The 26,898-nt window shown below is 32.9% G+C and overlaps 1 protein-coding gene across 1 annotated transcript in view; it reads right to left on the bottom strand.

Moving 5' to 3' along the window:
• Positions 1-26,898, bottom strand: part of LOC140434779 (cyclic GMP-AMP synthase-like receptor) — a 168,029-nt gene that overhangs the window by 21,922 nt on the left and 119,209 nt on the right. The window contains exons 2-5 of the mRNA XM_072523285.1: positions 25,897-26,030; positions 22,437-22,696; positions 6,802-6,979; positions 875-1,018 (exon numbers count right to left, since the gene is read on the bottom strand). Coding sequence (XP_072379386.1) covers positions 875-1,018; positions 6,802-6,979; positions 22,437-22,696; positions 25,897-26,022 — 708 coding nt within the window. The 5' untranslated portion in view covers positions 26,023-26,030. The remainder of the gene's footprint in view (positions 1-874; positions 1,019-6,801; positions 6,980-22,436; positions 22,697-25,896; positions 26,031-26,898) is intronic.

Raw genomic sequence — 26,898 nt, 5'->3', positions numbered from 1 at the left:
CCACACTGTATATGTTCTAGGTATGCGGTCTTTCTCGTTTTGATTAATGTTAACAGTTCTGTTTTTTCTATATTTCTCAAAATTTCTGCCATTTGTCTGTTGATCCATCTAGAATATTCTAAGTATATTTCGATATACTGCGGTCGTTAAGCATGGGTTCATCTAAAGAAAGTCACTCATGCCATTTTTATTATTGTTCCTATTTCCAAATTTCAGTTCCATATGTTATAATAGGTCTAATAGAAGTCGTGTATATTCTAATTTTACTATCTGTTCTCATATATGAGAACAGATATCTCGTAGTTACTACTTCATGAGGCTTTTTAAATCCTTTACCGCATCGTGACTACTGGAGATGTCAATTACTAGATATTTGTACTATGATATCTATTACACAGTTTTTGTTGATAATCAAGAGCATCTTATTAGCTCTCTGATCATGGTCATGGATTTTGCCCTCTCGATTGATATGTTAATGTTGAATTCTCTACTTATTTAGTAAGATTTAAGCAATTGTCTCTAGATCATCCTTGGTTTTGCATATAATCAGATTTTGACACCATTTAGAAATTCGATTATTTTTGGATTAATAAATTAAATAGAAATATATTTAGGTTGTATATCCTTGCCTGGTTCCATCTGGTGTGGCTTTATTCTTTGCTGTTTGCCTTCCTGTTTTTATTTTTGTACGATTTTATTCAATTTAAGCCACATATTATTGTTATAATGTTAGCGGAAGTTTCCTTTTCTTTTGGTACCACTATCACATTAAGTAATTGCATCCTGGTGAATGTCTTGGTTAAATCTAAGGCAAGGTCTTTAAGACGTCTGAAAAAATAATAAACAATATAAGTAATAAAATGCCTGCACTTACTTTATGAGGAAAAGGATTATGTCGATAATTTTCTTTCGGCCACATGTCACCAGTAAATACGAAGCAAGGTACGAGGTCAATATCCAGGTTGCCAATGCACTTTAATTTTAGAGTAAAAGCTGGAAAAGCTTTTTGGAATTTACCCTAAAATCATAAATAAATGTATTAATTAGTTTTTCTTATCAATTTCATCCATACAATTGTTCGTATATAACGAATTTAATTGAATAAACGAGTCATAAGAGATGCAATGGCCTGTAATATAACAACAAGGAGATCAGCTTTGTCCGTTTCTATTTAATTTGATCATAAATAAAATAATAGAGCAACTAGCTTCTATTAGCTGACAGACAAGCTTCAGGACCAGTTGTTACCCAGTTGTGAAAGCTTGGTGTTTCTTTTTCATTTAAAATTGTAATTATTGACCAATTTAAATTGTAATTATACCTGAACGTGCACATCTGTAAAAGTTATTATCCAGTAAGATAAATAAGCTAAATAAAGTAAGCAAGAAATAAATCAGAAGAAATACTCCGTCGATCAATAAGTTCCAGGCCTAACTAGTAAAACATTTTTTTGCAACATTTATTCTTTAATTATCAAAATAATTTTCATTAAGCGGCAATACAATCATTCCAACGCTTTTCTAATTTTTCGATGCCGCCCTTACAAAAAGATTTATCTTTGACTTCAAAATAGTGATCAGTTTCGACGATTACTTTCTCATCGGAGCGATATCTCTTGCAACTGAGCATTTTTTTAGATCGGAAAATCGGAAAATAGTTGGTAATCGCTGGGGGCCAGATATGGTATACATGGTGGGTGCGGAAGCAATTCAAAGCCAAATTCGTGCATTTTTTCATCGTTTTCATAGACTTGTGACACTACATTGTCTTGGTGAAACAACAATTTTTTCTTGAACAAATCAGGTCTTTTCTTTGCCATTTCGGTACTTAACACTCAAATAAACCAATATAGCAGTCGCTATTGATTGTTTGTCAATGTTTCAAATAGCCAATGAAAATAATTCCTTGCAGGTTCCAAATACAAAGGGCTTAACCTTTTCGACAGTTTGTTGCATTTTTGGTCGCTTTGTATGGCTTTCTTCGGGTACTGTCCACTCAGATGACTATCGATTTGATTCAGGAGTGAAGTGATAGTTCCACGTTTTATCTATTGTAACATACCGATGCAAAAACTCAGACGTAATCCGATTACATATGTACAAACAGAGCCGAGATTCATCAATTCGTTGTAGTTTTTGCTCTGGTGTAAGAAAACGCGGCTTTGGACCCCTTTGGAAAACATTTCTCTCATACCCAAATATTCATGTAATAGTCAAAATGCTACCTTTCTATAACTTTAGAGTGTCAGCTATCTCTTGCAACTTCACTTTGCGGTTTTCATAATAATTTTTAGCATTTTATCGATGTTTTCGGGAATGACTGCATCATTTGATGGTTGTAATCGATGGAGTGCCATTCCAATAACATATTTGAGTCATTGCTTAGTTTGGACGGTATTTTTCTCCATAAAAGAACAGTGATAAATCAACACACGAAATTGCTTTGAATCCATCGTTTATAAAAATCACAAAAGTAGCGTCATTTCATCCACTGTAACTCGGTAAATATTAATCCGAATTTTCCAGGACCATTCATCCTAGATACCTAGGGTATTAAAATAGGTATTCTAGAGTGTCTCCCAAAAATTTTACTACGAGCAGTAATCTGCATCATCTTGTAGATATATTCACTAAGACCCAGCTGTTTTATATTCTCTAGGAGGTTCCGCGGAATGACACCAGTTGAAAGAATAATAGGTATCATCTGGGTATTTAAAATTTTGCATTGTGTCCTTATTAATTTATTAACTAGTATGAGATCTGAGCTCAGCCTGCACTGTTCCGAGGAAACTTCTGAGATTTCGGTGGCGTTCGAGCTTTATGAAGGGCGTGCTGCTCATTTGCTAGTTGCAAGATCTCAAAACCTGATGTTGCTTTGTAGAGATCTTCAAGTGGTGTTAGTTTTAACCATCCCGTCATTATCCTTCGGGTCTCATTAAGTCATTAAGGGCCACGTTTACCTATTTGAATTGAGCAGATCTACTTCAGATGGGAAACGCGTATTCAGCGGTTGGAAAGCATACTAACTGTGACGCTGTTCTTAGAACACCAAGGCATAGGGCCTAATTGCTATTAGTTCGTTTCCTAGGTAGATTGTTTTTGGTGGTTACTTTTTGTCTCATTATGATGCAATCTTGTTTATAGGTTAAGGTCCGGTCCGGAATCACTACAAGATATCTAAGTTGGTCTGAGTATTTTATGGCGTTCCCATTACATGTAATTTGCAGTTTTTACTTAGATTTTTTAAGTGTCAGTGGAAAGCACATACTTGAGTTTTGGATGGGTTGGACAAGAAGTTTTCATTATATTTAAGATGTTTTAAAGGTTTCCTTCTACTTTATAATACGCATATTGCAAGATCATCGGCGTAAAGAAGCGCTTGGTATCGGCCGGCGTAGGTTATTAATTTGTATATATATTGAAGAAGGTGATTGATCTGTTCAGCGCATATAATCCATTTATGAAGCTTTTCCGTTTTTTAACATATTCATGCCGTCATGGATCTCTCTCATGCTGAATGGTGTTTCCAGGTGGTTTGCCTCTTGGTTAGGATTTCGGATTACTTTTGTGTCTTTTTGTTTGTTTTTGGCCCTCCCGTTTAGCAATATTTGGGTGACTACTTGGGTGGTTAAATGTAACCTTATAGGGTAATTTTTGTTCCTTTGGATCGCCTCTAAGTTTCTTAACCAGATTCCATATTTTCAAGTGTTCTAGCACAATTAATTTTGTTTTTCTGGCTTGAGACTGAGAGGTTGTTGGAGTAGAGCTATCCACAGTCAACTATTTCTTCGCTAAAAGGATCCGTAGTATAGAGTATTTCGTATCATTTCATAAGTTTTTTAAATTGGCTGGTCATTCCAGGGACATATTGTCTGCACTCCCTGGAAATAGCTTTCTTGAACGTAATCTTTATTATCTCAAAAAATTGTTCGTAACTTTCTGGTCTTGGTTTCAGATTTTGTATCTTATAGTCGTTTGGTATCGCATAGTGAAAATTTTTCCCAGTTTATTAAATCTTCTTTTGAATGGGATACTGTAATATAGTAAAAAGTGGGATCCACTAAAACATCCAATAGTTTTTAAATAAAAAATTAGTATTTTTATATTTTCTCGATTCTGTGAATGAATATGTTCATAAAAATAAAACCAAACCCAACTGAAGGAAAAACTCTATTTATGACAGCCTTTTTTTATATAAATAAATATGTAAATATTTTACTATATATATATATATATATATATATATATATATATATATATATATATATATATATATATATATATATTTTAATAAAATCATATATATATATATATATATTTTTTTTTTTTATTTATGTAAATATTTTACAATTAATGTGAATAAATACTCGTTTTGGATAATGTACTATATCCCCAATCCATAAGACAAATGGTTTCTTTGGTGACCACTAAAATGGATGTTTTTTATTCATTCCTGTATTAATAGCCTATCTAATTCGTGCCTGATACAAGAAAATTATATAATTAGGCTATTAGAATATAGAATAATAAATTGACATGTAAAAATTTGTCCAGTCACAAATTATTTCTATGTTATAATTTCGTAAAAAGTACTCGTTTTGGATAATGTACTACACTTAATAATCAACTCAAAATTATTTTGCGAAAGTACATCTCCTGTTTCAATCTAAAAAGTGTAAATTTACAAACATTTAGTGTACAATCATTAACCTCATTTTTGAGTTTTAAATTTTTTTTTGTTTTTTGGTGAATTGGATGACTTATTCCAAATAAATAATGCGAGAGGGAGTCTGACTTATTGAAATCGACATGCACCGACGTAACGCGTTCGGTTAACATCGTCATCAATTTCCATAGCAACCCACTTATACATCATTCACTTAAGTTTCAACTACATTAAAAATGAATACTACATCCGTCAAAGCAACTCAAGCAGTAGCATTATCGAGAGAAGACCTGAGTAAATCAACTAAATTTAAACCAATCTGCTGTGTCCCGAGTGCACTGTCGGTGCTAAGATACTGATGATTATGTCCGCCAACAAGGAGGAGGCCGTAAACGAATAACAACGGAGATATATGATCGATTTCTTGTATCAAATACCCGAGAAATCGACATTTGACTGGTGCTAATGTCAAAGAAGAGCTTAGAGAGGTCCGAGTTGTGGTTACCAGCGATTGGACAGTCAGAAGAAGATAAAAGGCAGCCAATCTGATACCAAAAAGGGTAACTACGGGTCCCAAGCTAATTGCAGCCCAGAAGCAAATGTGATTAGAATTTGCTCGCGAACATCTGGATTGGGACAACTATCAATGGTGTTAGGTATTATGTATTATTCTCTGACGAAAGTAGGATCTGCCTGCATGGCAACGATAAGAGGCGTCGAGTCTATAAAAGGCAGAGAGAGTGATTTATTTAATGTTGTATACGAGAAACTGTGTGTATGGAGGCGGTTATTGTATGTTTTGGGTACGCATTTCCATGAATGGGAAAACCGACTTGGTTTTCGTGGCTGGTGGAGAACGTCGAGGATGTTTAACGGCGGATCGTTACATCAGAGACGCTAATGTTGATTATGCATTTATAGAAAGTTTATTGTTGCCACAAAAATCTAGGATGATGTATGAGAAAGAATACCAGTCTTTTAAAAAGTGGAAAAGCATTAAGAATATCAATGGCGTGAGTGAAAAAATACTTCTGGCGTATTTTTCTGAAAAGTCGAAGAAAGCGATGCCATCATCATTATGGTCGTATTATTCGATGCTGAAGCGTACGTTGTTGGTGAATAAAAATTGTGACATTTCTAAATTCAGCAAGTTAACCACCTTACTAAAAAACCTGAGTGGAGGATACAAAGCTAAAAAGTCCAAAATCCTGGAGTCAGATGACATTATTAAATTTCTGACAGAAGCTAGTTATTGCTATTTTTGGTGTGCATGGAGCGACTAGGTCCGATGAATTGTACAAGTTAGAAGTGTTTAACGTGGACGACAGAAAATCTGTGATAATGGTTTCATTATCTGATACTAAAACCAAGCAGGAAAGGTCGTTTTGTATTACTGACAAAAAAAGTGGCCTTAGTTTTTTGGAAATTGTGAGAAAGTATATTGCCTTGCGCCCCAAGAACGTACCTCACAGTAAGTTTTTTGTAAAATACCGACAGCAAAAGTGTACTACTGAACCGGTGGGGATTAAATCTATAGATAATATCCCCAAGAAGATTGCAGATTTTTTGAAATTGCAAATTCAGAAATGTACACGGGGCATTGTTTCCGTCGTTCTTCAGCTACTATGTTCGCAAATTCTGGAGCTGATCTAGTAAAAGTTAAACGTTTAGGTGGATGGAAATCGTCATCTGTTGCAGAGACTTACATTGAAGAGTCAATAAGCAATAAGATTGCTGTATCTAAGTGTATACTTGGCGGACCAGTAAATCAATCCAGTACCTCGAATCAAGTGTTTAAGCAAACGAGTACAAGTTGTGATGCTCCAAAAATAGATATTTCTAATAATGTTAATTGTAAAATTTCAGTAGTTTTTAATCCTTAATGTGTTTGAATTTGTAAATTTTATTGAATAAAAAAAAGTTAAAACATTTTATCTACTCTTGCTGTTATAGTGTCACTTTATCTACCCTTGCGGTTAAAGTGATACTTTATCTACTCAAAACAGTTGTTATGGCAACACTTCAACAGTAGCTATGGAAAAAACAACATTTTATAGTTCTCAACTTTAATTTAAAAAGGTGATTGGTAACGACATACTGATTACTAAAAACAGGAAATATTATAATTTTACTTACGTGCACTTTTAGGATATCCTCTTCTCCAACGTCAACGTGAAAAACACACTCCTCGGTACCTTCCGTTTTAAAACTCTTTAATGACGTACTAAGTACTTTTTCAAACCAACATAGAAGTTTAAATGTTGATAAATATTTGGAGTCCACTAATAAAGTTTTTAAAGTGTCATTCCATGTTCTAAAATTAAAAAGAATTTATTTATAATATTTGAAATATTTAGAAGTTATTATACTCTAAAATAACTGTTCTGGCAATGGTTATTAGACTATATATTATTAGTGTTTGATATCAATTAACAATAAATTTTATTGCCTCGTGTGGAGAGCGCTAATTCCCGTAAATATTATTGTTTGTTTATTACTTGTTAATTTAAACTGTAATAATTATTTGTTTATTATGACCTAGTAATTAATTTATAAAAGGCGCGTAACAAATGAGGGAGGTAAAGTCTGTCAAAAGCCAGCCACAGGTTCTAACGCTTCAAGTCGTTATTTACCGGGTTCGTGTTAATAAAATGGTCAATTGGGTGTGGTGGTTTTACTTTAATCAAGAACTTCAATTCGTTCCTGGAATAACTAATTCGTGCCTGATACCAGAAAATTATATAATTAGGCTGTTAGAATATAGAATAATTAATTGACATTTCTGCCCTTCAGGGACGATTTTTAACAAATAATTATTAAATTTACAAATGCGAGAGAACTTTATTGCGTTCTTAAAAGTTTCAATATTAAAATCAGATTTCACTGTACAAAGTTTCAAATCAGACTGAATAATAATTAATTAAAATGAAATACATTACACATTGGAAAATAAAACAATAATTCGCAAGTTGCACTTTTATATTCAGGTCGATCATAGTGCTGACGCATCGGATTTAGGGTATTGGCTTATGGGGTCAACGACTATAACTCCTCCACCCTTAGTTTGGGCGACCGAGAGAAAAATGACCTAGGTTGGGCTTGTGGTAGGTTTTCTTCAGGATGATCTTGGATGTGAACATTCTCCATGGGATTATCATCTTTTCTTTGTGAATTCGTTCTTCTTATACATTTAATACCAAAATATGCAAAAATTATTATAATCAATAATATTATTGATAAGTTCCAAGAATTAAAAACACTAGTAGCTTTTGCGTTTTTAAGTATCAATGTTTTAATTTCTTCTTGTTTCTTCTTAACTAAATGAATCTGGTCCAGTTGGACATCTTCGATATGAACTTCGGGAATCTCTTCTCGATGAAGATGAGGAATAACTATATTCGGAAGTAATAGTGGCTGACTTTCAGAAATGAGGCGATTATTGCTAAATGTTTGGTCTTCTGTGCTAAACTGGCATTGGAAGGGAACTGTGATGAGATAATTTCCAGAAATTAATTGAAGATCTGTGTTGGTACAGTTCATTTGGATTTTGGTTTTGGTTACCAAAACAGCGATGTAGTGGGACTCATCTACTTGTTGGATCATATTTTTTGAAATGTGAACTTCTTTGGCATCTCGTAGGATTAGATTTCAGTTTAAGGAGTTGGAATAAACAGTCTTCTTCATTTTTACTTTTCATATGATTCTCGGGACAGAAGAATTTTTTTTTCAGATTGGAGCATGGTACAGATGTGTATTGGTAAAAATTTTCATTCATTATCAGATAGGTGTTAGGGGGCACTATGGTAGTTCGATTTACAGTAGGAATCGAGTATAAATGATAATAGGAGTATTCGTCGGGATAAGCTATTGAAACATGGACAACGAAAACAATTGTCAAGTTAGAGTAGTACGCTTCTGTTTCTAAGATATTATATTTATTTATGTCTGATGTGATATTCGGATAAATTAGTTCGTTTCTTGAATGATATTTCATAATTTGAGTTAATATTGACTTTAGTTCGTTAATCTTTACTATACTACTATTTAAAATACCTAGTCTCGCAAATGTTATAGAGTTTTCTATTTCTGTTAGCAACTGTAATATAATATTTATACTTATACTTAATTGATCTAAAATATTTCTAGTTATAAGGAAATCTTCAAAATTAAAAATAAATTTAATAAGATTTGAACGAATAGATTCTAAACCAGAGAAAATTACTTCTTGGTTACTCTTTATGAGAGAAATAGTATTATTAAAATTCTCTACAATCTCAGTCGATAATGAAATTTGTTTATTAAGTTTATTTACAATTTTATTTTGGTTACTTTTTAGTTCTTCTAGTGCGTTATTATAATGTTTTGCGTCTTCTGTATCTAAGTTTCCTGTAATACATTTAATAATTGAGCCTAGTCCGTCTATAAGACCTCTTTTTGCTCTGTGGTCAGGTTAGAGTGATTGGATGTGGTCAGGTTAGAGTGATTGGAGTTTTTGTTCAGCTAGTTGTAGCTGAAAGAAAAGGACATGGTCAAAATTTTCTAATTCGGAATAATAAGGACTACTAAGGCCGTGTTTGATTGCAGCTGTTACATTTTGATAGGAAAGCCTTAGGGTATTAATTTCTTTTTGAATTGGTTCTAAATTGACATAATGAATAAATGAATGAGTACTGGATTTAATTTTTGAAGTACCTAATTTATAAGGGAGTATACCCGGATTGTCTTTAAGATTTATAAAGGTGATTTCTTTAGTCTCGGCTTGTTGAAGGGCCAGGACCATCATCGTTGTCATTAGGAACCTGCAAGAGTTTTTTCCGGTTAGTTTTTGGTCGTCTTAAGTTTTGTTTATGTAAAAGTCTTTTTTGAGTAGCAACTTTAATTTTTGCATCTTTAACAACTTTATCTTTCATAAATTTAGGGTTAAGTTTATTTCGTACAAGTGTAGTGTTTTTCCTGTAAACATCACTGTCTTCTTCGTATGTGAGTGGTTCGTGTCGATCCTTATTGTGATATTCAATACTTTTTTCTTTTTGTTCGATCAATTTTTTATTAAGTTCTTTATAGATCTCTTTGGTCATATCTCTATGTTTTTGCATATAATTATTAATCAGTTTTTGGTCTATGTTCATATCAAATATTTATTTAGTGTTAATGTGTCCATTTATAATATCTATAGGCTTTTGTTGAGTTACGGAATGTATTGAGTTATTATATCCTAAAATAGCATAAGGAATTTGATTTAAGGTATCAATTTTTCCATCTGATTTACTTTTAATTATTCGCAGGTGTTCTATTAGAGTAGAGTGAAATCTCTCTATAGATCGTTTAGATTGGGTACTATTTGTAGTAACATAATGAGTTTTTACTTTATGTATGTCGAAGAATTCTTGTACAACAGAGTTTTTTAATTCTGTGCCTCGGTCCATATTTACGAGATCAGGAATTCCATGATGTGTCATGAAGGTTAGAAAAGCTCTTACAATTTCAGTACTTGTCAAAGCTGAAAGTGGGTATGCTTGACCGTATTTAGAAAATGTGTCTATTATAGTAAGAAATTTTTGGCCTTGACTTTAAAAAGTGTCTGCAAATATTATTTCAAACGGTTTTGTAGCTGTGGGTGTAATCATTAATTTTTGATTTGGCGGATTACGATCATAATTATTTACTTGGCAAATATTACAACTATTTATAAAATCTGTTACATCTTGTTTTATTCCTGGCCAATAGTAGGTACGTTTGATTCTAGTTTCTGTTTCTAGAATGCCTCGGTGATTGGTTTTTCCTTCATGAAATAACCTTATTTTTTCATGCTGTTCATCTTTGTCTACTAAATCTTTTAAGATGCTGTTACATTTTATTAACTTGTAGGCAGAATTTTTAAATGTGTTTTTTAACGTTTCTAATATTTCTGGTATAAAGGTGTCTTCTTTGAAGTACACAGCATATTTGTATTTTGGGTCAATGAAATTTTTAAATATATTAATAGTTTCTTGTACAATATTATTTTTTGAAATTTGGATATAAAGTCTTTTCCTGTTGGGAAATATTTTTTCAATTTTTGGTTTGGCAGCTGAGTGTAAAACAAAATCAATTACAATTTGGTGATCAAAAACATTGAGATGTTTATCAGAAATGAGCATTCCTAGTATTGGATCTTCTATACTAGTATGTACAGTTTCTCCATCATCATTGTTATCTTCAATGTCGTTATCTTGGTTATTTCCTTGTTCTAGTTTTTCTTCGTTAATGTCGTCGTCGATATTTACAGCCATCGAAACGCTATCATCATCGTTCCTTGTCGGAGTCTTATTTTGTTCTTCCATGTATTTTAAAAATTCATTACAATGAATCTCTATTCTAGATAGGGAGTCTGCATTTGCATTGCAACTTCCTTTCTTGTATTCGATTATGTAATCAAATTCCTCTAATTTTAAACGCCATCTCACTAATCGTGAATTTGGTTCTTTTAGAGACATAAGCCACTGTAAAGGTTTATGGTCTGTCATAATTTTAAATTGTCTTCCAAATAGATAAGGTCTAAAATATTTAGTTGCCCATACTATCGCAAGAAGTTCTTTTTCTATAACACTGTAGTTTTGTTCGGACTCGTTTAATGTTCTAGATGCATAAGCTACTGGTTTGTCTTGACCATTTACCAGTTGAGATAATACGGCTCCCACTGCTACATTACTTGCATCAGTAGTTAATATAAAATCTTTATTAAAATCTGGATACTGAAGTATAGGTTCATTAATTAATAAATTTTTGCAATCTTCGAAACATTTTACAAATTCTGGAGTGTGTTCTATCTTAGCATCCTTTTTTAAACATTTCGTTAAGGGTTTAGTTAATCTGGCAAAATCTTTTATAAATCTCCTGTAATACCCTAACAATCCTAAAAATCCTTTTATTTCGCGTGCTGTTTTAGGAATTGGATATTTGACAATTGCATTAATTTTCACTCCACTCAGAAGTGGTATCCCTTCTGCAAAAATTTTTCAAACTACCCAAGAAAGGTGGAATATCTCCCCCTCAAAAACGACAGATCAGCCTGTAGTATTTCTAAGAAGGTAAAAATTCCGAAAGTTTCGGGTTAAACAACGGTACCAGCAATTGGACATGAGAAAATTAAAATCCTTTGGATTAGGTTATTATAGAAAGAAAACATTACAACGTGCCCCGACGATATTTACCGAATTTATCCAAAAGAACCCGCCTTCGCCGAAAAGCATTAGTTCCTTTCATGGAAGCTCATAAGAGTAGCTTTTGTATCCAAACCTGGCAAAATCGGACAGGGAAAAACTAAATCTCCGAGACCGATCATTTGTACTTAAAACAACAGCTCGATATGCATATTACGGTTTGTGTATTGGTTGACAGATCGATACGTAAGGTTGAGCATGCCATATAGAGCAGGAATCTCTCTCGAAAAAAAAAGGCACTGCATCATCCCGTACATAGTATAGAGTAAGTTCTGGAAAACCAAGATATGATATTCGGTGCATTTCTCGATGTAGAGGAAGCATTCAACAACACCTACGAAGCAATCACAAAGGCGATTCGTCTAACAGGAATAGAGGAAACAATCTACAGACAGATAGACTGCATGCTAAGGAGCAGAAGGGAGTTTTATCTCCTCTCTTGTAAAATCTGGTCATTTATGGGCTTATAGTTGGACCTAACAACGGTAAACATTATGTCCTGCGCTATGCGGATGACCTGGTCATCTTAGCCCACAACAAATTTAATGGCATAGTCAGAAATAGAATGCAACGGGTTTTGAATGTAGTAACACAATAAACTTCAAATGTAGAATGCCCGGAAATGGTATAAAATGGTAAAGTGGTACAAATTTAAATCTGGTAAGTGAAGTAAAGTACTATGGGATACTATTTAATTTGAGGCTTACTTAGAATCAGCCGATAGCACTAATAACCAAGAGGGGTTATTGTAGTCAGACACATGGGAAAAAGTGGGTTTTAAAATCGGACTTATTATAATTGGATATATAACATGGTGATACAACCAACAATTACATATGCATCGGTGATTAACGATACAGAAAAAAAAATGTCATCTTCAAACTAAGCTAGGTAAAAGGACTTATGTTGGAACTAGAGAGTCTCTAGGGTACACCTACAGTAGCTATGGAGACGTACTTCATCTCCATCCTCTGTACTTCGTTATAAAGGGGAAGGTGATAATGGGATATTATAGAATGCTGAAAAATTTGATTAAGGTAATGGTTAGATTATGACATTCTATCATAAACGAAATGAAGGATACTGAATGGATGATAACTTCTGACCATATGGTAGCATATCTCCATTTGAAAAGATACTTTATGATAGCCATAAAGTATCTTTTCAAATGGAGATATGCCTACGAAGTGGATGCTGCAGAGGAACACACAGCCCAAACTGCAGGGTTATACCCGGTAAACAGATGGGTCTAAAACTACAAAAAGTCGGGTGCAGGAATATACAGTAGCAACAGAAATGTAAACATTTATAGGCAAGAATTTCAGACAGAGACTTATGCAATCTTGCATTGTATAAGAGTAATTAACATTAGGGCTTTCGAACTGAAGCGGATCAATATATGCATAGATAGTAACACTGTCATAGGGACTATTAAGAGCTAAGTTAGTGTGGGAATGCCGAGAACTCAACAGGCTGGCAGAACTTAACAGTGTCACACTGGTATGGGTTCGAGGTCACCGGAGAATATACGGCAATGAGAAAGTATATCCGGCCAAGCACACGGCAAAATATATATTGGACGAATAGTCGATAATAGGACTGGAATACCGCGGAAAATAAGCAGGAATCATCTCAAAGTCATAACAGGCTTCCTTACTGGACATGCGCTACTTAAGGGACACTTGCATATAATATTTTTTTTTATGGAGACTTAGCTGCAGATTCTATAGTAAAGAACTTGAAATAATCAACGATATCTTGCATGATTACAAGGAATTAGATGCAGGCGGCCAATACTTTTGGATACTACCAAGTAGCTCCAAAAATACATTATCAGGCAAATGATTATGAATATGGTGTATTATATTAAATACACCATTATCAGGCAAAAGTAGTAAACCAGAGAAAACATTGGACATTGATTGAGAGATACAAAGAAAAACCAGCTGAATTTGCTAAACACTTCAAACATGTTTTTCAACCATATACAGCACATACTTTTTTTTCAATTCAACATGGGTAACTTCAAAGTTTTGTACTTTCAATCCGAATGAAAAATAACCGAAATAAAATTAATACCAAAACCTGGAAAACGCCAATGCAACTTAAGTCTTATAGACAACCAATGTAAATTTACAGAAAAAAATATTACGTTGCGGTTTTCTTTGACATTACACTAGCCGTCTGGCATCCTGGCCATGGTTAATACACACTTCTCCGTAAAATCGGATCTGGAGTATCACAGGGAAGCATTAAACCTGTTTAATATTGGAGCTACTGTTAAAGATGTATTTATAAGTGACGATATGCTATCAGCAATATTTGCAGACGACACTGCTATGCTAGAATCCCATCACTATAAAAACATCACTTCTTAAATATTGCAAGAGCATATGCATAAAACACTGGGTTAATAGTAGCGCCTTAGAGCTAATATTACAAAATCCATTTAAGTGACCTTTAAGAACCGTGAAGGATATTGTCCAACCATCACACTTAGCAAATATTAATTACCATATTAAAATGAAGCAAAATATGACAGATCTCACACATGAAAACATGAAAGCACTAACCGAAAGTAACTTAGTCATAAACTCAGACAGCTTTATTGGCTAATTATACGTAGATCCAAGTCCTCAAAAATAATGTTTTATAAAGAAATCAACAGAATCATAAAGAAAATTCCACGACAGGAAGTTCATCATGGGAGATGCCAAGCTTGGAGCTAGAGATGAAACATATGTCATAGGAGTCATGGACTTGGAGTCAGACAAGAGGGAGGAGATCTTCTAGAAAAATTCGCAAAGACTCAGAACTAGATATCAACAACACATTCTTCCAATTACCACCTCGAAAGCTGTACACGTGGAAATCCCGTTAAGACAGACACAGGAGAATCATCAGAAATCAAATAGATTACATTTTAGTAAATAAAAGATTCCATAACAGCTTTACATCTGTCAAAACTTATCCTGGAGCAGACTTTTAGACGGACCACGTTCCACTTGTGTGAGTATTCCGAGCCAAACTCCAAAGAGTGCAGAAGAGGAAATCACAATCATACAATCTACGAATGCTAAAAGACCTTAATACGAAAATAATGGTCCAAGCCACGTTAAGCGAGCAAGTAATTACAATTAGAGACGAATCGGACGAAGAGCAAACGTATAAATAGATTACAGAAATATTCAAAATGTAAAGGATAAAAACCTAAAGGCAGATAAAATAATCAAGAAAAAATCGTAGATGACAGATACGGTCCTGATACTAATGGACGAAAGAAGAAAAGCCAAAAATTACCCAGAGACATATAAAATGATAAAAATAACAATAAGAAAAATCAATCAGACAAGCGAAAGAAAAAGAAGCAATGTAAAAACGCGTAGAAATTGAGACTCTACAGTTAAAGTACGATAGTCACAATTTACATAGGAAAGATAAAGAACTCACAGGTCGACTAAACGGCGACAGAAAGGAAACCTAGCTGATTCTGACGGAAACATCATCTTGGACAAACAGAGTAAAATAATAACGTGGACAGAATACCTAGAGAAACTGTTTGAAGAACAAAGAAATAACATTTTTGAGTTAGAAGAAGTGGTAAATGATGGTCCAAGAATATTACAACAGGAAGTTTATTCTGTAATTCTTCTTCTTGTAGTGCCTATCCGTTTCGGATGTTGGCGACCATCATGACAATCTGTATTTTGCAAACTGCTGCACTGAAAAGATTTGTGGTTGTGGTGAACCACGTAAGTAGATTTTTCAGCCAGGAAATCCTTCGCCTTCCTGGTCCCCGTTTTCCTTCTACTCTTCCTTGTAGAATTAGTTGCAGCAATCCATATCTTTCGCTGTTCCTCGTGATGTGACCGAGGTATTCAATTTTGGCTGTTTTTATTGTGGTACCAACTCGGTACTCGGTACCAAACGTCCTGGTTAGTAACGTGGTCGGTGTTACGTTTTGATTTGATTTGTGGATCAGCGGACACATTTTGAGTTCCACTAGAAGTATTGTTTAATAAAGAATTATGTTTAAAATAAAGAGAAGCTATTTTATTAATACTATTGGCAAACTCAAACCTAATTATTTCTTCCGTATCCAAATTTGCGTCTTCCTCGACAGCAATTAAATTAATTAATTCAGTATGCTGATTATTGAAGCTGGTATTGATAGCTTCATAATCTTTTGCAGCAAAGAGAAACCCTGGAATTAATGAACCATCAACCAACACTTCCTCTGCCAGCTTTTCCATTTGTTTAATCTTACAAATGTCAACGTTTCTCAATGCACGCAAACGAACAATTTTATTTGAATTTTTGGAAGACATTATTGTAGATATAGAAAAAGAAATTTATGTAACACAAAGAACCTTTAAAGAATGATCTCAATAAATTCAATATGTAGTCGTATATGTAATATATGTAATACTTTTAAAGTTATGAAACTCAATAAGTATCAGTAAGAATAAATATTTATTATATATGAGTATGTATAATCGAGCAAACAAAAAAAAACACTCCAAGTATTATTTAAACAAATCAATATATATTTATTTAATTGTAACTAGAAATATACGCATAAAATATTTTTAAAACCAGTAGTGTTCAATTAATATTGCGTTTTTTTTAATTTCCTAAGTTATATAAAATAAATATATAATCATATAAACCCCTTGTATTTAAAGAATTCTAAATATACTACCCACAGAAATTGTACGTGATTTTTGAGAGTTTTGTCAGAGGGTCAGGTAGAGACCTCGTTTGGGATTATCGCATCTGTTGCAAGATGTGTACGGCTAGTGGAATTTTTTGCGATGATTTTAAACGATCTTTGAGAAAAGCTTTGCCCAACTATTTAAAATTTTATATAATTTGATCACGTTTTTAATTGAATAAATTATTTAAACTAATTTTAATCCGGCTCGAAGGACCAAATGAATGAAAGTTAAGTTCTATAAGAGAAGCACTCACTCATAATTGTTTTTATATAGGTGCTGGTTTAATTTTTAATATGAAAATAAGTTATATGTAAATTTATCAATTAATATAAATACTATGTGTGTATGCAATCAAATTACGGTACCTGTGATGTTGATGGATACTTCTTCTTCTTCCTCAGTGCACTGGGCGATTCGGGAACAAAATCTTCTCACAATGTCACGTGGTCAGGGTATTAGTTGCACAAATACTGGAGTGTTTAGCGCGACGATTTATACAGGCCTATCTCTAAACTAAGACTGAAAAATATGCGTGTCGCCCGTAGCTTGCTCCCTTAAGACTAGGGGGGGCTGTACAGGTCCGTATTAATTTACGATGACAAAACATACACACACGTTAAGTAAAGAATTAAAATATAAAAATAAAATAATAAAAATTATTAATAAAAACTGAGAATATGTGGAGGGACGTAACAGTCGGCATAGGATATCTTCAGGATTCGACGTTAAAGCCACATTTCGAAAGCCTAAATTTTCTTGCAGGTATCGTCTGTTAGAGTCCACGACTCAACTCCGTACGTATAGGAAAGATATGACATCGTAGTAACCTGATTTTTATGTGTACTAATAGATCATTGGCATTTGAATAGCTTAGCCATTTTTTGAAATGCAGATCTTGCTTTCTCTATCCTACATTTTATTTCTTGGGAATAGTCCCAATTTTCGTTGAGGTTCGTACCAAGGTAGTATATGTTTTTACTCTTTCTATTGGTTGACGATTCACACTTTCAATTTGATGTTCGTTCTTAGAGACTATCATACATTTTGTTTTCTTAATGTTCAGTGAAAGTCCATATCTCTGACTCACTTCTGTGATTCTATTCATTAACTCCTGGAGGGCTTTATAACTGTAAGCGAGTACCGCCGTGTCATTGATATTATCGGATTCTCCTGCCTCTGTACGGATAGACGATGTTTGATTCCAGTAAAGATTGCTCATAATTCTTAGATCGCAGGTATTTATTCCAATATTTGTTAATATCTCCATCAGCTTGTTGTGTTTTACTATATCTCCATTAGCTTTATTGTAATCAATGAAGCATGCATAAATTCTGTAATAACTCAGCTAAAGGATGACGAAACAGAATGGCTGAAGTCTGAGTTTATTGCACTTTCCGAAAAATCAGCACCCAAAAATACGAACAATAAGCCTCATGGGACATCTCCTAAATATGTTCTCAAAGATAATCTATAAGAGAATTTACAAGTTGTGTAAAAGTTAAATTTCCCCCAAACAGTTAGTACAACAGTTAGAATAATACAAGTATTATTCCAGAGATACAGAGACGTCATTTGCGATGTATATGCTTGTCTGATTGATTACGAGAAAGCGTTTGATCGAGTACAGTACGCCAAGATGATGCAAATCTAAAAGAAGAAGGAATTAACAACCAAGATCTAAAAATATAAAATCATGCGTAGAATGAGGCAAGGCTGTATTTTGTTTCCTCTAATCTGAAATCTTTACTCTGAAAGAATATTCATCGAAGGTTTGCACAAAACTGAAAAAGACATTCGGGTACCAGATACAACAACATCAGATATGCAGATGACACCATAATATTTGCGGACAAACTAGAAGACCAACAAGTCCCTATGAACAAAATCACGTATTACAGTCAACAATATGGAGCCAATATAAACGTAAAGAAGACCAAGCTTATGATAATTAGCAAGAAAAAGATAACAGAAGGTAAACTCTACGTCAACCAAACCCCAGTCGAAAGAGTAACGCACTACAACTACATCAACACCATAATGAATGAATAATAGACCAACAACCAGAAGATAAGAGCGCGCATCGGAAGAGCTAGTTCACCTTCAACCTGATGTGGGCATTCTTTAAGAGCCACACCTCTCTCTTGGCATAACAACAAGAATGCTGCGATGCTACGTCTTCTCTGTCCTTTTTTATGGTGTTGAATCGTGGACCTTGAACGAAGATACGCGCAGAAGGTTGGAAGCATTTGATATGTAGCTGCTATATCGGGGAATACTTAAGATCCCTTGGACTGACCGAGTCCTGAACCGAGAGTAGCGACCTTTATCAAATCTTGAAAGTTAAAATACTTCGGACACGTTATTCGAAATGAATTCAGATATGCCCTCCGATAAGCCGTCCTGCAGGGAAAATATTTGGAAAGCGAAGTCCAGGAAGAAGAGCACCCTGATAAAAGAACCTAAGAATTTGGTTTAACACAACATCTGTGCAGCTTTTCCGCGCTGCTACAGATAAGATAAAGATTGCCATTATCATCATTATGCGAGACCCCCACATAAACTTCATTAAATCAGAAATAAAAGACTATTATATATATATATATATATATATATATATATATATATATATATATATATATATATAGAAATAAAGGGTATTAGTGACTGTCGATATGAACAAAACCACCCAGTTTATTAGGGCTGCAGTCAGAAGGTTGGCCAAGATGTTAGAGAAACACTCTTTTGACTTTTTGTCGAGCTTTCAGAATGGTTTTATTCCTTTTTCAAGACACTGTAATATATATCAAAAATGTGTAAATACTTACAAAATATCACAATTCGTCAGTGCAACTTACTAGTCGTTGAGATTATTTAAAATAAACTTTGAAACTCAACATTAATACACAAATATAAAATATAATAATGGACAATACATTCTAAAAATTTTGGTCAGGATAGTAAAACTTAGTTTATTTCATGACATATTTTGATAGTATGTTTTAACTCTGATACATAGAGAACAGAAAGAAAAAACAATGTGATTAAAGTGTAATTAGTTGTTCTTAATATTGTATTTATTTTCAAGAAACAAGAGGATCATTTTTGGGTATTAATGAGTATTAATGTTGAGTGTCAACGTTTATTTAAAAAAATCTCAACGACTAGTAAGTTGCACTGACGAATTGTGATATTTCGTAAACATTTGCACATTTTTTTTATATATATTACAGTGTCTTGAAAAAGGAATAAAACCATTCCGAAAGCTCATCAAAAAGTCAAAAGAGTGTTTCTCTAACATCTCGGCCAACCTTCTGACTGCAGCCCTAATAAACTGGTGGTTTTGTATATATATATATATATATATATATATATATATATATATATATAAACGTAGATTTTGCACTTTAAAATATTACGATTTAAGTGCTTTAATAAAATATTGATATTAAAAAAGATACAGGGTGTTAAAGTGATAATTTAAAATTGTATTTTTCGCTATAACTTTCACGTTTGTGAATATTTATGGATAAAAATTTACAATTGGATTCTTTTGAGTAGGAGAAATTATAATTTGGTACATACTTTGATAAAGATGATAGAGGGAGCCACATATGTGGCATACATTTGCGCTTAACTTTTTTGTTCTTTAAGCTAGCTGTATTTGTGTTAAAAAATATTATAGACACATTATTTTTACAAAGAAAAGTGTGCCATTTTACACGTGTACTAAATCTATTGTCAGCAGATTTACCTTTAACATGTACATCGATTTGCAAATGATATCCAAAACAGGTAAAATCTTGACCACTCCTTCGTTTACACACCACGGTCTTTCTAATTTAAAGAAAACTCATTTCTGAGATACTGAATGTTCTCATATTAAGAGAAATGGGCATTTTCAACCTGAATTTTAAATAGAAATATGGTTTGGAACCATTGGTAATCATTTTTTACAGACATGCGAATTACCTTGTAATTTGGTGAGATTTATTTACATTTTTTATAAAATGATTTTGTTGATTTATTGGAAAAATTGTTATCAAATTTAAGGAAAAGTATGAGGTTTATGCAAAATGGTACACCATCACATTATATACACATTATCACATTATAGGGAGAGGGCAGTGAGAACATACTTAATACCAACTTTCCTTAACGTTGAATTGCTCGTGGTAGTTATATTACTTGATCATGTGGTGAGATATTAATATAATTATTTAATTCATAAAAAATCTCAAAATGGTACCTACTTATTATTATACTTATAATACTTATAATAAATACTGCAGCAGATTCTTTAGAACCAATGATGCTATTTAATATAAGACGATCTTTTATGCAATGTATTGACAAATGAATTAAAGAAAATGGTGGACATATCGAACACTTACTTTGACAAAAAGTTTAATGTTATTTAGTTAACTATTTCTTAATTTGGTTTGTGAATAAAATGTTTTGATTATGACTTTAATTTAATATAAAACGTGAAATGTTTGATGTAAAATCCAATTATTCTGTTATTTTGTCAAATCCTATTACAAATTATCCTGCTGATATATTTATTTTATTTATTATTTTGCTAACTTTTAACTTTATTAAAGGTATTGCATACCAAAATTCAGAAGTATTGATGTTTTTGTTTATTTTTCTTTCGTTGCCTGGAGTAATTGCGTTAAATCATAATTATGCAGTTGATTTGTAAAATGCGATTATCTCGAAAACTGTTGAGTTTTGAAGTTATTAAAAGGTATACCTTTTTTTTTGTTAAAATAATGGATTTTCAATATTTTGTGTCACAAATATCGATATCTTGAAGAGCAAAAAAGTTAAGTGCTAATTTATGCCACGTATGTAGCATATGTGGCGCCCTCTATCAGCTACAACAAAGTATGCATCAAATTATAATTTCTTATATTTAATAAATTTGTAAGTTGTAAATTTTTATGCATAAATGTTCACAAACATGAAAGTTATAGCGAAAAATAAAATTTGTAATTTCCACTTAACACCCTGTATCTTTCTTAATATCAACATTATTATTAAAGCAATTTGGCTTAAATCGTAATATTTTTAAGTGTAGAATCTGCGGTTTCTTTTTGTACAATTACTTAAGGACCACCCTGTATATATATTAGTAGTATATATATATATATATATATATATATATATATATATATATATATATATATATATATATATATATATATATATATATATATATATATATATAACCAAAGATTCCGCAACGCCAGAGTATCAACTAAAGCCCACCCAGGGGCAGATATAGCAAGTAACCACAACCTTGTTTTATCAGACATGAAACTCAAACTAAAGAAAATAAAAACAGCCACGAAGAAACAGCCAGACAAGGACAACTTAACGCTAGAGAAAAATGGAGAGAGTTAGAGAAGATCCTGAGAAACATCCATCATACAACAACAACTGGAATAGAACTCTTTAGAACTACTGCGGACAGAGTAAAATGGGCCGTGATTGGCACACAAGGAAGGTATGATATATACCAAACGTTTAAAGATGCGTTCAAACAAATTAGCTTGTAGACTTCTTTTTTTATTCTGAAAGTCGTTTGTTATATATACTGATCGTACTTCAGCTAATTGGCTTTACTGTTTCTTCCATTTATCATGATACACATTCAAAAATTCTAGATTTAGTAGAAAGGTACTATATGTTTGCGGAGTCACGTGGTATTATCCAAAAAGTGTTTAACACCTACGATTTACTGTTTCACAGTATTGCAAAATATTGTTGACTAGTATGGTTAGTTAGATATAAAACCTAGTGAACGATTTATAACACACTAGCCATTAATTTAAAAAAGATGACTTACTGATTTTTTTTACCAGAGCCAATATTATTTAGTTTTGATATATCATTTAAGACCACATGAACAAATCCATGTTTTTGACTAACTTCTATAGCAGGTTTTACTTCTGGTGGAAGTTCGAACAATAGATCAAGATCATACTCTTCTGGTTTTCCAACTTTCAATCCATCATAATAGCTACCACCAAAATACTTTTCATTTCTAAACATTTTCTTAAATAACGGATCAGTTTCCTGCATTTTCTTCTCGATACTTTTGGTAACCTAAAATTATAAAGTAGTGTTAAATTACACATTCGAATATAAATAACATGTACAAGAACCAAGTCAATAAGTAATAAACGGTTATCGAATTACAATTCCATAATAAATTTGCGATATGTACTACAAAGAAGGTAAGGCACTATCACGTAAAAATAATGAACGAAAAGTACAAGACCAAAGAAATAATAAATTCAAAGCTTACAATGAAATAACCTTCTAGACATAGCATTGTTTTGTCATTTCAAGAAACAATTCTTCTGTCAACAGTTGGTTCTTACTTCTCAGGGTGTAAGGTCCCTTTTTCGAGCTGGGAAATTGTACGTTTTCTTAATAAATGTTGACAGAACGAAGTGAAAATTGTTTTGAAATGACAAGACCTTCAAGACATGTAATTGTGATTTCAAAACAGTTTTTACTTTCTTCTGTCAACAGTTAGTTGTTACTTCTCAGGGCGTAAGTCCCTTTTTCGTGCTGGGAAATTGTACGTTCCCTTAAAAAATATAATCCCTTATCATCGACCTAGTGTCTTAGGAATTATAATGTTCGTTACTTTTATTATGTAATTTAAGGGTAATTTGACTTCATTATATGGCTAGTTTCAACTACTTTATAGACGTAAGTATTAACCACATTTTCAATTTAACAGTCCTTATAATTACTTGTAGTGTTTTTACTGATGATAATCTGATCGGATTGAAAACGTTCTAAAAATTTGTAAATCCATTTTGAATAATTTTAAAACTTTAATAAAAATTTTATTTCATTTTACAAAGGAAGTTTGTACTTCATTTATGGTATACAGCCAACCACTGGGAATTTCCCTTTTAAATTATAAATAATAAAGAATAATAAACCAAATATAGCTCTAAATATCTAAGATTTATAATTCGAGTACCGAATGTTCTATTTTGTATACATTTTGTTTATAATATTCAGAAAAGAGAGCAGAAAATTCTATAAAAGAATAAAAAAAGCACACAGTCATTTAGACCAAAATTGACAATATGCAAATACAAGGACGGAGAACTACTAACAGAAACAAAAAATTATAATGAGATGGAAAGAATACTTGTGAGGAAAACCTAAATGCAGACAATGGAAATGATCAAAACGAGACAATATATTTTACGTAGCAGCAGCACATTAAAAATCCAAGTTATAAAGAAGTAGTTCAAATAATAAAGGAACGAAAAAACAGTAAAGCGCCTGGAACGGATGGAGTTTCGGCAGAATTGTTGAAATATGGAGGACGTGAACTCTGAGGAAGAATCCATTACCTGATAAAGTTGGTATGGACCAAGGAGCAAAGGTCGGAAGAATGGGCAGTTGGTCTTATACAGCCAACATATAAAAAAGGAGATAAGAAGGAATGCCAGAATTACAGACCAATTACATTGCTAAATGTAATATACAAAATCTTTTCTGGCATTATCTACACTAGATTGTCAGAATACTCCGAAAATATAATTGGTGATTATCAAAATGGATTCAGACCAAATAGAGTCACTACAAACAACATATTCATACTTAGAACAATACAAAAGAAAGCTTATGAATACGACATAGAACTATATAATATGTATATAGACTTTAAACAAGCTTTTGTTAGTGTAAAAAGAGACAAAATGCTGGAAGACCTCCGAAATCTACCAAAGAAAACCAAAAAAATATATCAGCCTCATAAAAAGATGGAGAACTGTCTCCCCTGTTTGACACCAACATGGGAGTGAGACAGGGAGACTCACTTTCAACCATGCTGTTCAACCTAGTTCTTGAAGCAGTCGTCAGAAAAACCAATATCACCGGTCATATAAACACCAAAACAGTACAAATTACTACATATGCAGATGATGTCGCAATTATTAGTAGAAGCAATTCACGACTAATGAAAACGTTCAAAAACATTGATTTTGAAGCACAAAAAAGAGGCTTAAAATAAACGAAACAAAAACTAAGTACATGACCATCAAAAGAACACCTGAGCATGAATAGAATATAGCAATAGACAACTATTCTGTCGAACGTGTGGATGCCTTCAATCAATCAGAAGAATTCCGTAAGTAGCAAAATAAATGCACGTATTTCCAGTGAAAATGTTACATACTGTGCTAATATAAGATTGATGACATCGAAATTATTAGACAAAAGAACCAAATTGACTATCTACAGAACATTGATTAGACCCGTAGTAACCTATGGTTGTGAAACCTGGATAATGACGAAAAAAGAGAAAGCCCAACTCAGGACATTCGAGAGAAAGATATTGAGAAAAGTATATGGCCCGGTGCAAGAGGAAGGCGGGCACAAGGAGAATCAGGAGAAACAACGAGGTTAATGAACTGAATGAAGGGTATGAAATTGTAAGATTTGTGACAAGTCAAAGATTGTCATGGCTGGGACATGTTCAGCGACAAGAAGACACGAAAACAACAAAGATGTTACAGTGGAAGCCGGTAGGAAGGCGGAAAAAAGGAAGGCCCAGGACGAGATGGTTGGATGGCGTGGAAGACGACCTGAAAACCATGAATATAAGACAATGGAGGAAAAGGGCCCAAGGGAGATCTCAATAGAAGGACATAGCCAGACAGGCAAAGACCCATCCAGGGTTATGATGCCAAAAGAAGAAGAAGAAGAAGAAGAAGAAGTTTTCTTAAACTACAATGTCCAGTTACCATTTTGGTGACAGTTTTCATATCTTGTTTATTGAGGTTTTTAATTATTTTTTTATTCTGGATTTGCCCTTAAGTGGCTCTCCATTTATTTTTATGATTCTTTTTTTCTTGCAATATCTTTGATTATGCCATACAATGGTTCTAGATCTATACAAACGTTTTTCTCGAGCCTTATTTTGCCAACAAATCTGCTTGTTCATTCATCTGGTATCCATATTAAAGACAATTTATTGTCTTTTACCAGGTTTGGAAAGGAGATCTTTGCAGTTCTTCACCAGTTTTGATATGATGAGTGAGTAACAGGTAGGAAGATGATTTTTGTAAATTAAGAGCTTATTCAATTAATTAATAATTTTACGTCACTTTTTACATTTAATCATTTTTTAAAGATCATGAGCAAAGCTCTTCTTTTGCTCATGTTTTGTTCTTGTTCGTGATAGATATAGTAAAAAATAAAAATATATATGGGTCAAAATCTTTAAAATAATTTAGTTAGAAATTGGTAACTATTGTAAAAAATATACATACTGCATCTAGTATTTTATTGTTTCTTCTTTTATCCTCCTCGGGTAAAGATATGTGAATTGAATTAATTTTTTGCAGAATATTTTCCATTGGTACATAGTTTATTCGAGTATTTTCTGTAGCTGCCATATTTAAATCTGAAACAAAAAAATATAGTTAGTATTTTAATAGTAGATTATGTTGTATTGTAGTAAACAGCCAATTATAGAAAAGTAAAGAAATTACGTAAGAACTACGAAGTACAGAGCAAACCGAGTAAGTGCCTTAATTCGGCTCATAAAACGAGTTGCGTACTAGGTATACTTTTTCTTAAGAATTTTTTAAAACTTTCTTTAGAACTTTCTAAAACTAATTCCAATACTTTAAAGAGCCAATCTTGCCAGAAGTCAAGTCCAAATTTTATTTGGTTTTACATAGATATTTGTATTTTTCTTCAAATTTATGAAGTGGTGACTTTATGCTAACTTAAGATCAAATATTAAGTAAAATAATGAAGGCAAATTATCAAGTTCGAAATATACTGAAAAGCTCACGTTGAAATCAAACTGATCTGAGCATTAAGCGAGAACACTAGATAAACGACGATGAGGAATTATGAAGTGTTCTTCAGTTACTTTTAAGTCTCACTTTTAAGTTATCACTCTAGGATGGTAGGTAATAGGCTCTAGTATACCAAGGTCATCCAATATTTCCAGAAATCCGCCTCGCATTACTGTAACACATTATCCGACATAGCTTCTTCTCTTAAGCAGAACCGAAAAGTACTATCGTTACGTTTTATACCTATTTGGTTTTTTTTCTTGTTTCGAGATATGCTGATACTTTTTACCTTAGTTTTACTATTTACTCACATTGAAGTTTCCTTTTTGTTTTAAACGTTCTAAACATTTGGTACTTCTTTTCTCAGGTAGCTGTACCTTCCTCTGTGAATCTGTTAGTTGTTGCTCTGAAAACTCATGGTCAGCTAACACTATTGCCACAAATTGGTCACTCTGCTCCTGTTGT

The sequence above is a fragment of the Diabrotica undecimpunctata genome, chromosome 2, assembly GCF_040954645.1.
Source record: "Diabrotica undecimpunctata isolate CICGRU chromosome 2, icDiaUnde3, whole genome shotgun sequence".
Lineage (NCBI taxonomy): Eukaryota > Metazoa > Arthropoda > Insecta > Coleoptera > Chrysomelidae > Diabrotica > Diabrotica undecimpunctata.
This window is presented reverse-complemented; position numbering and strand designations above follow the sequence as displayed.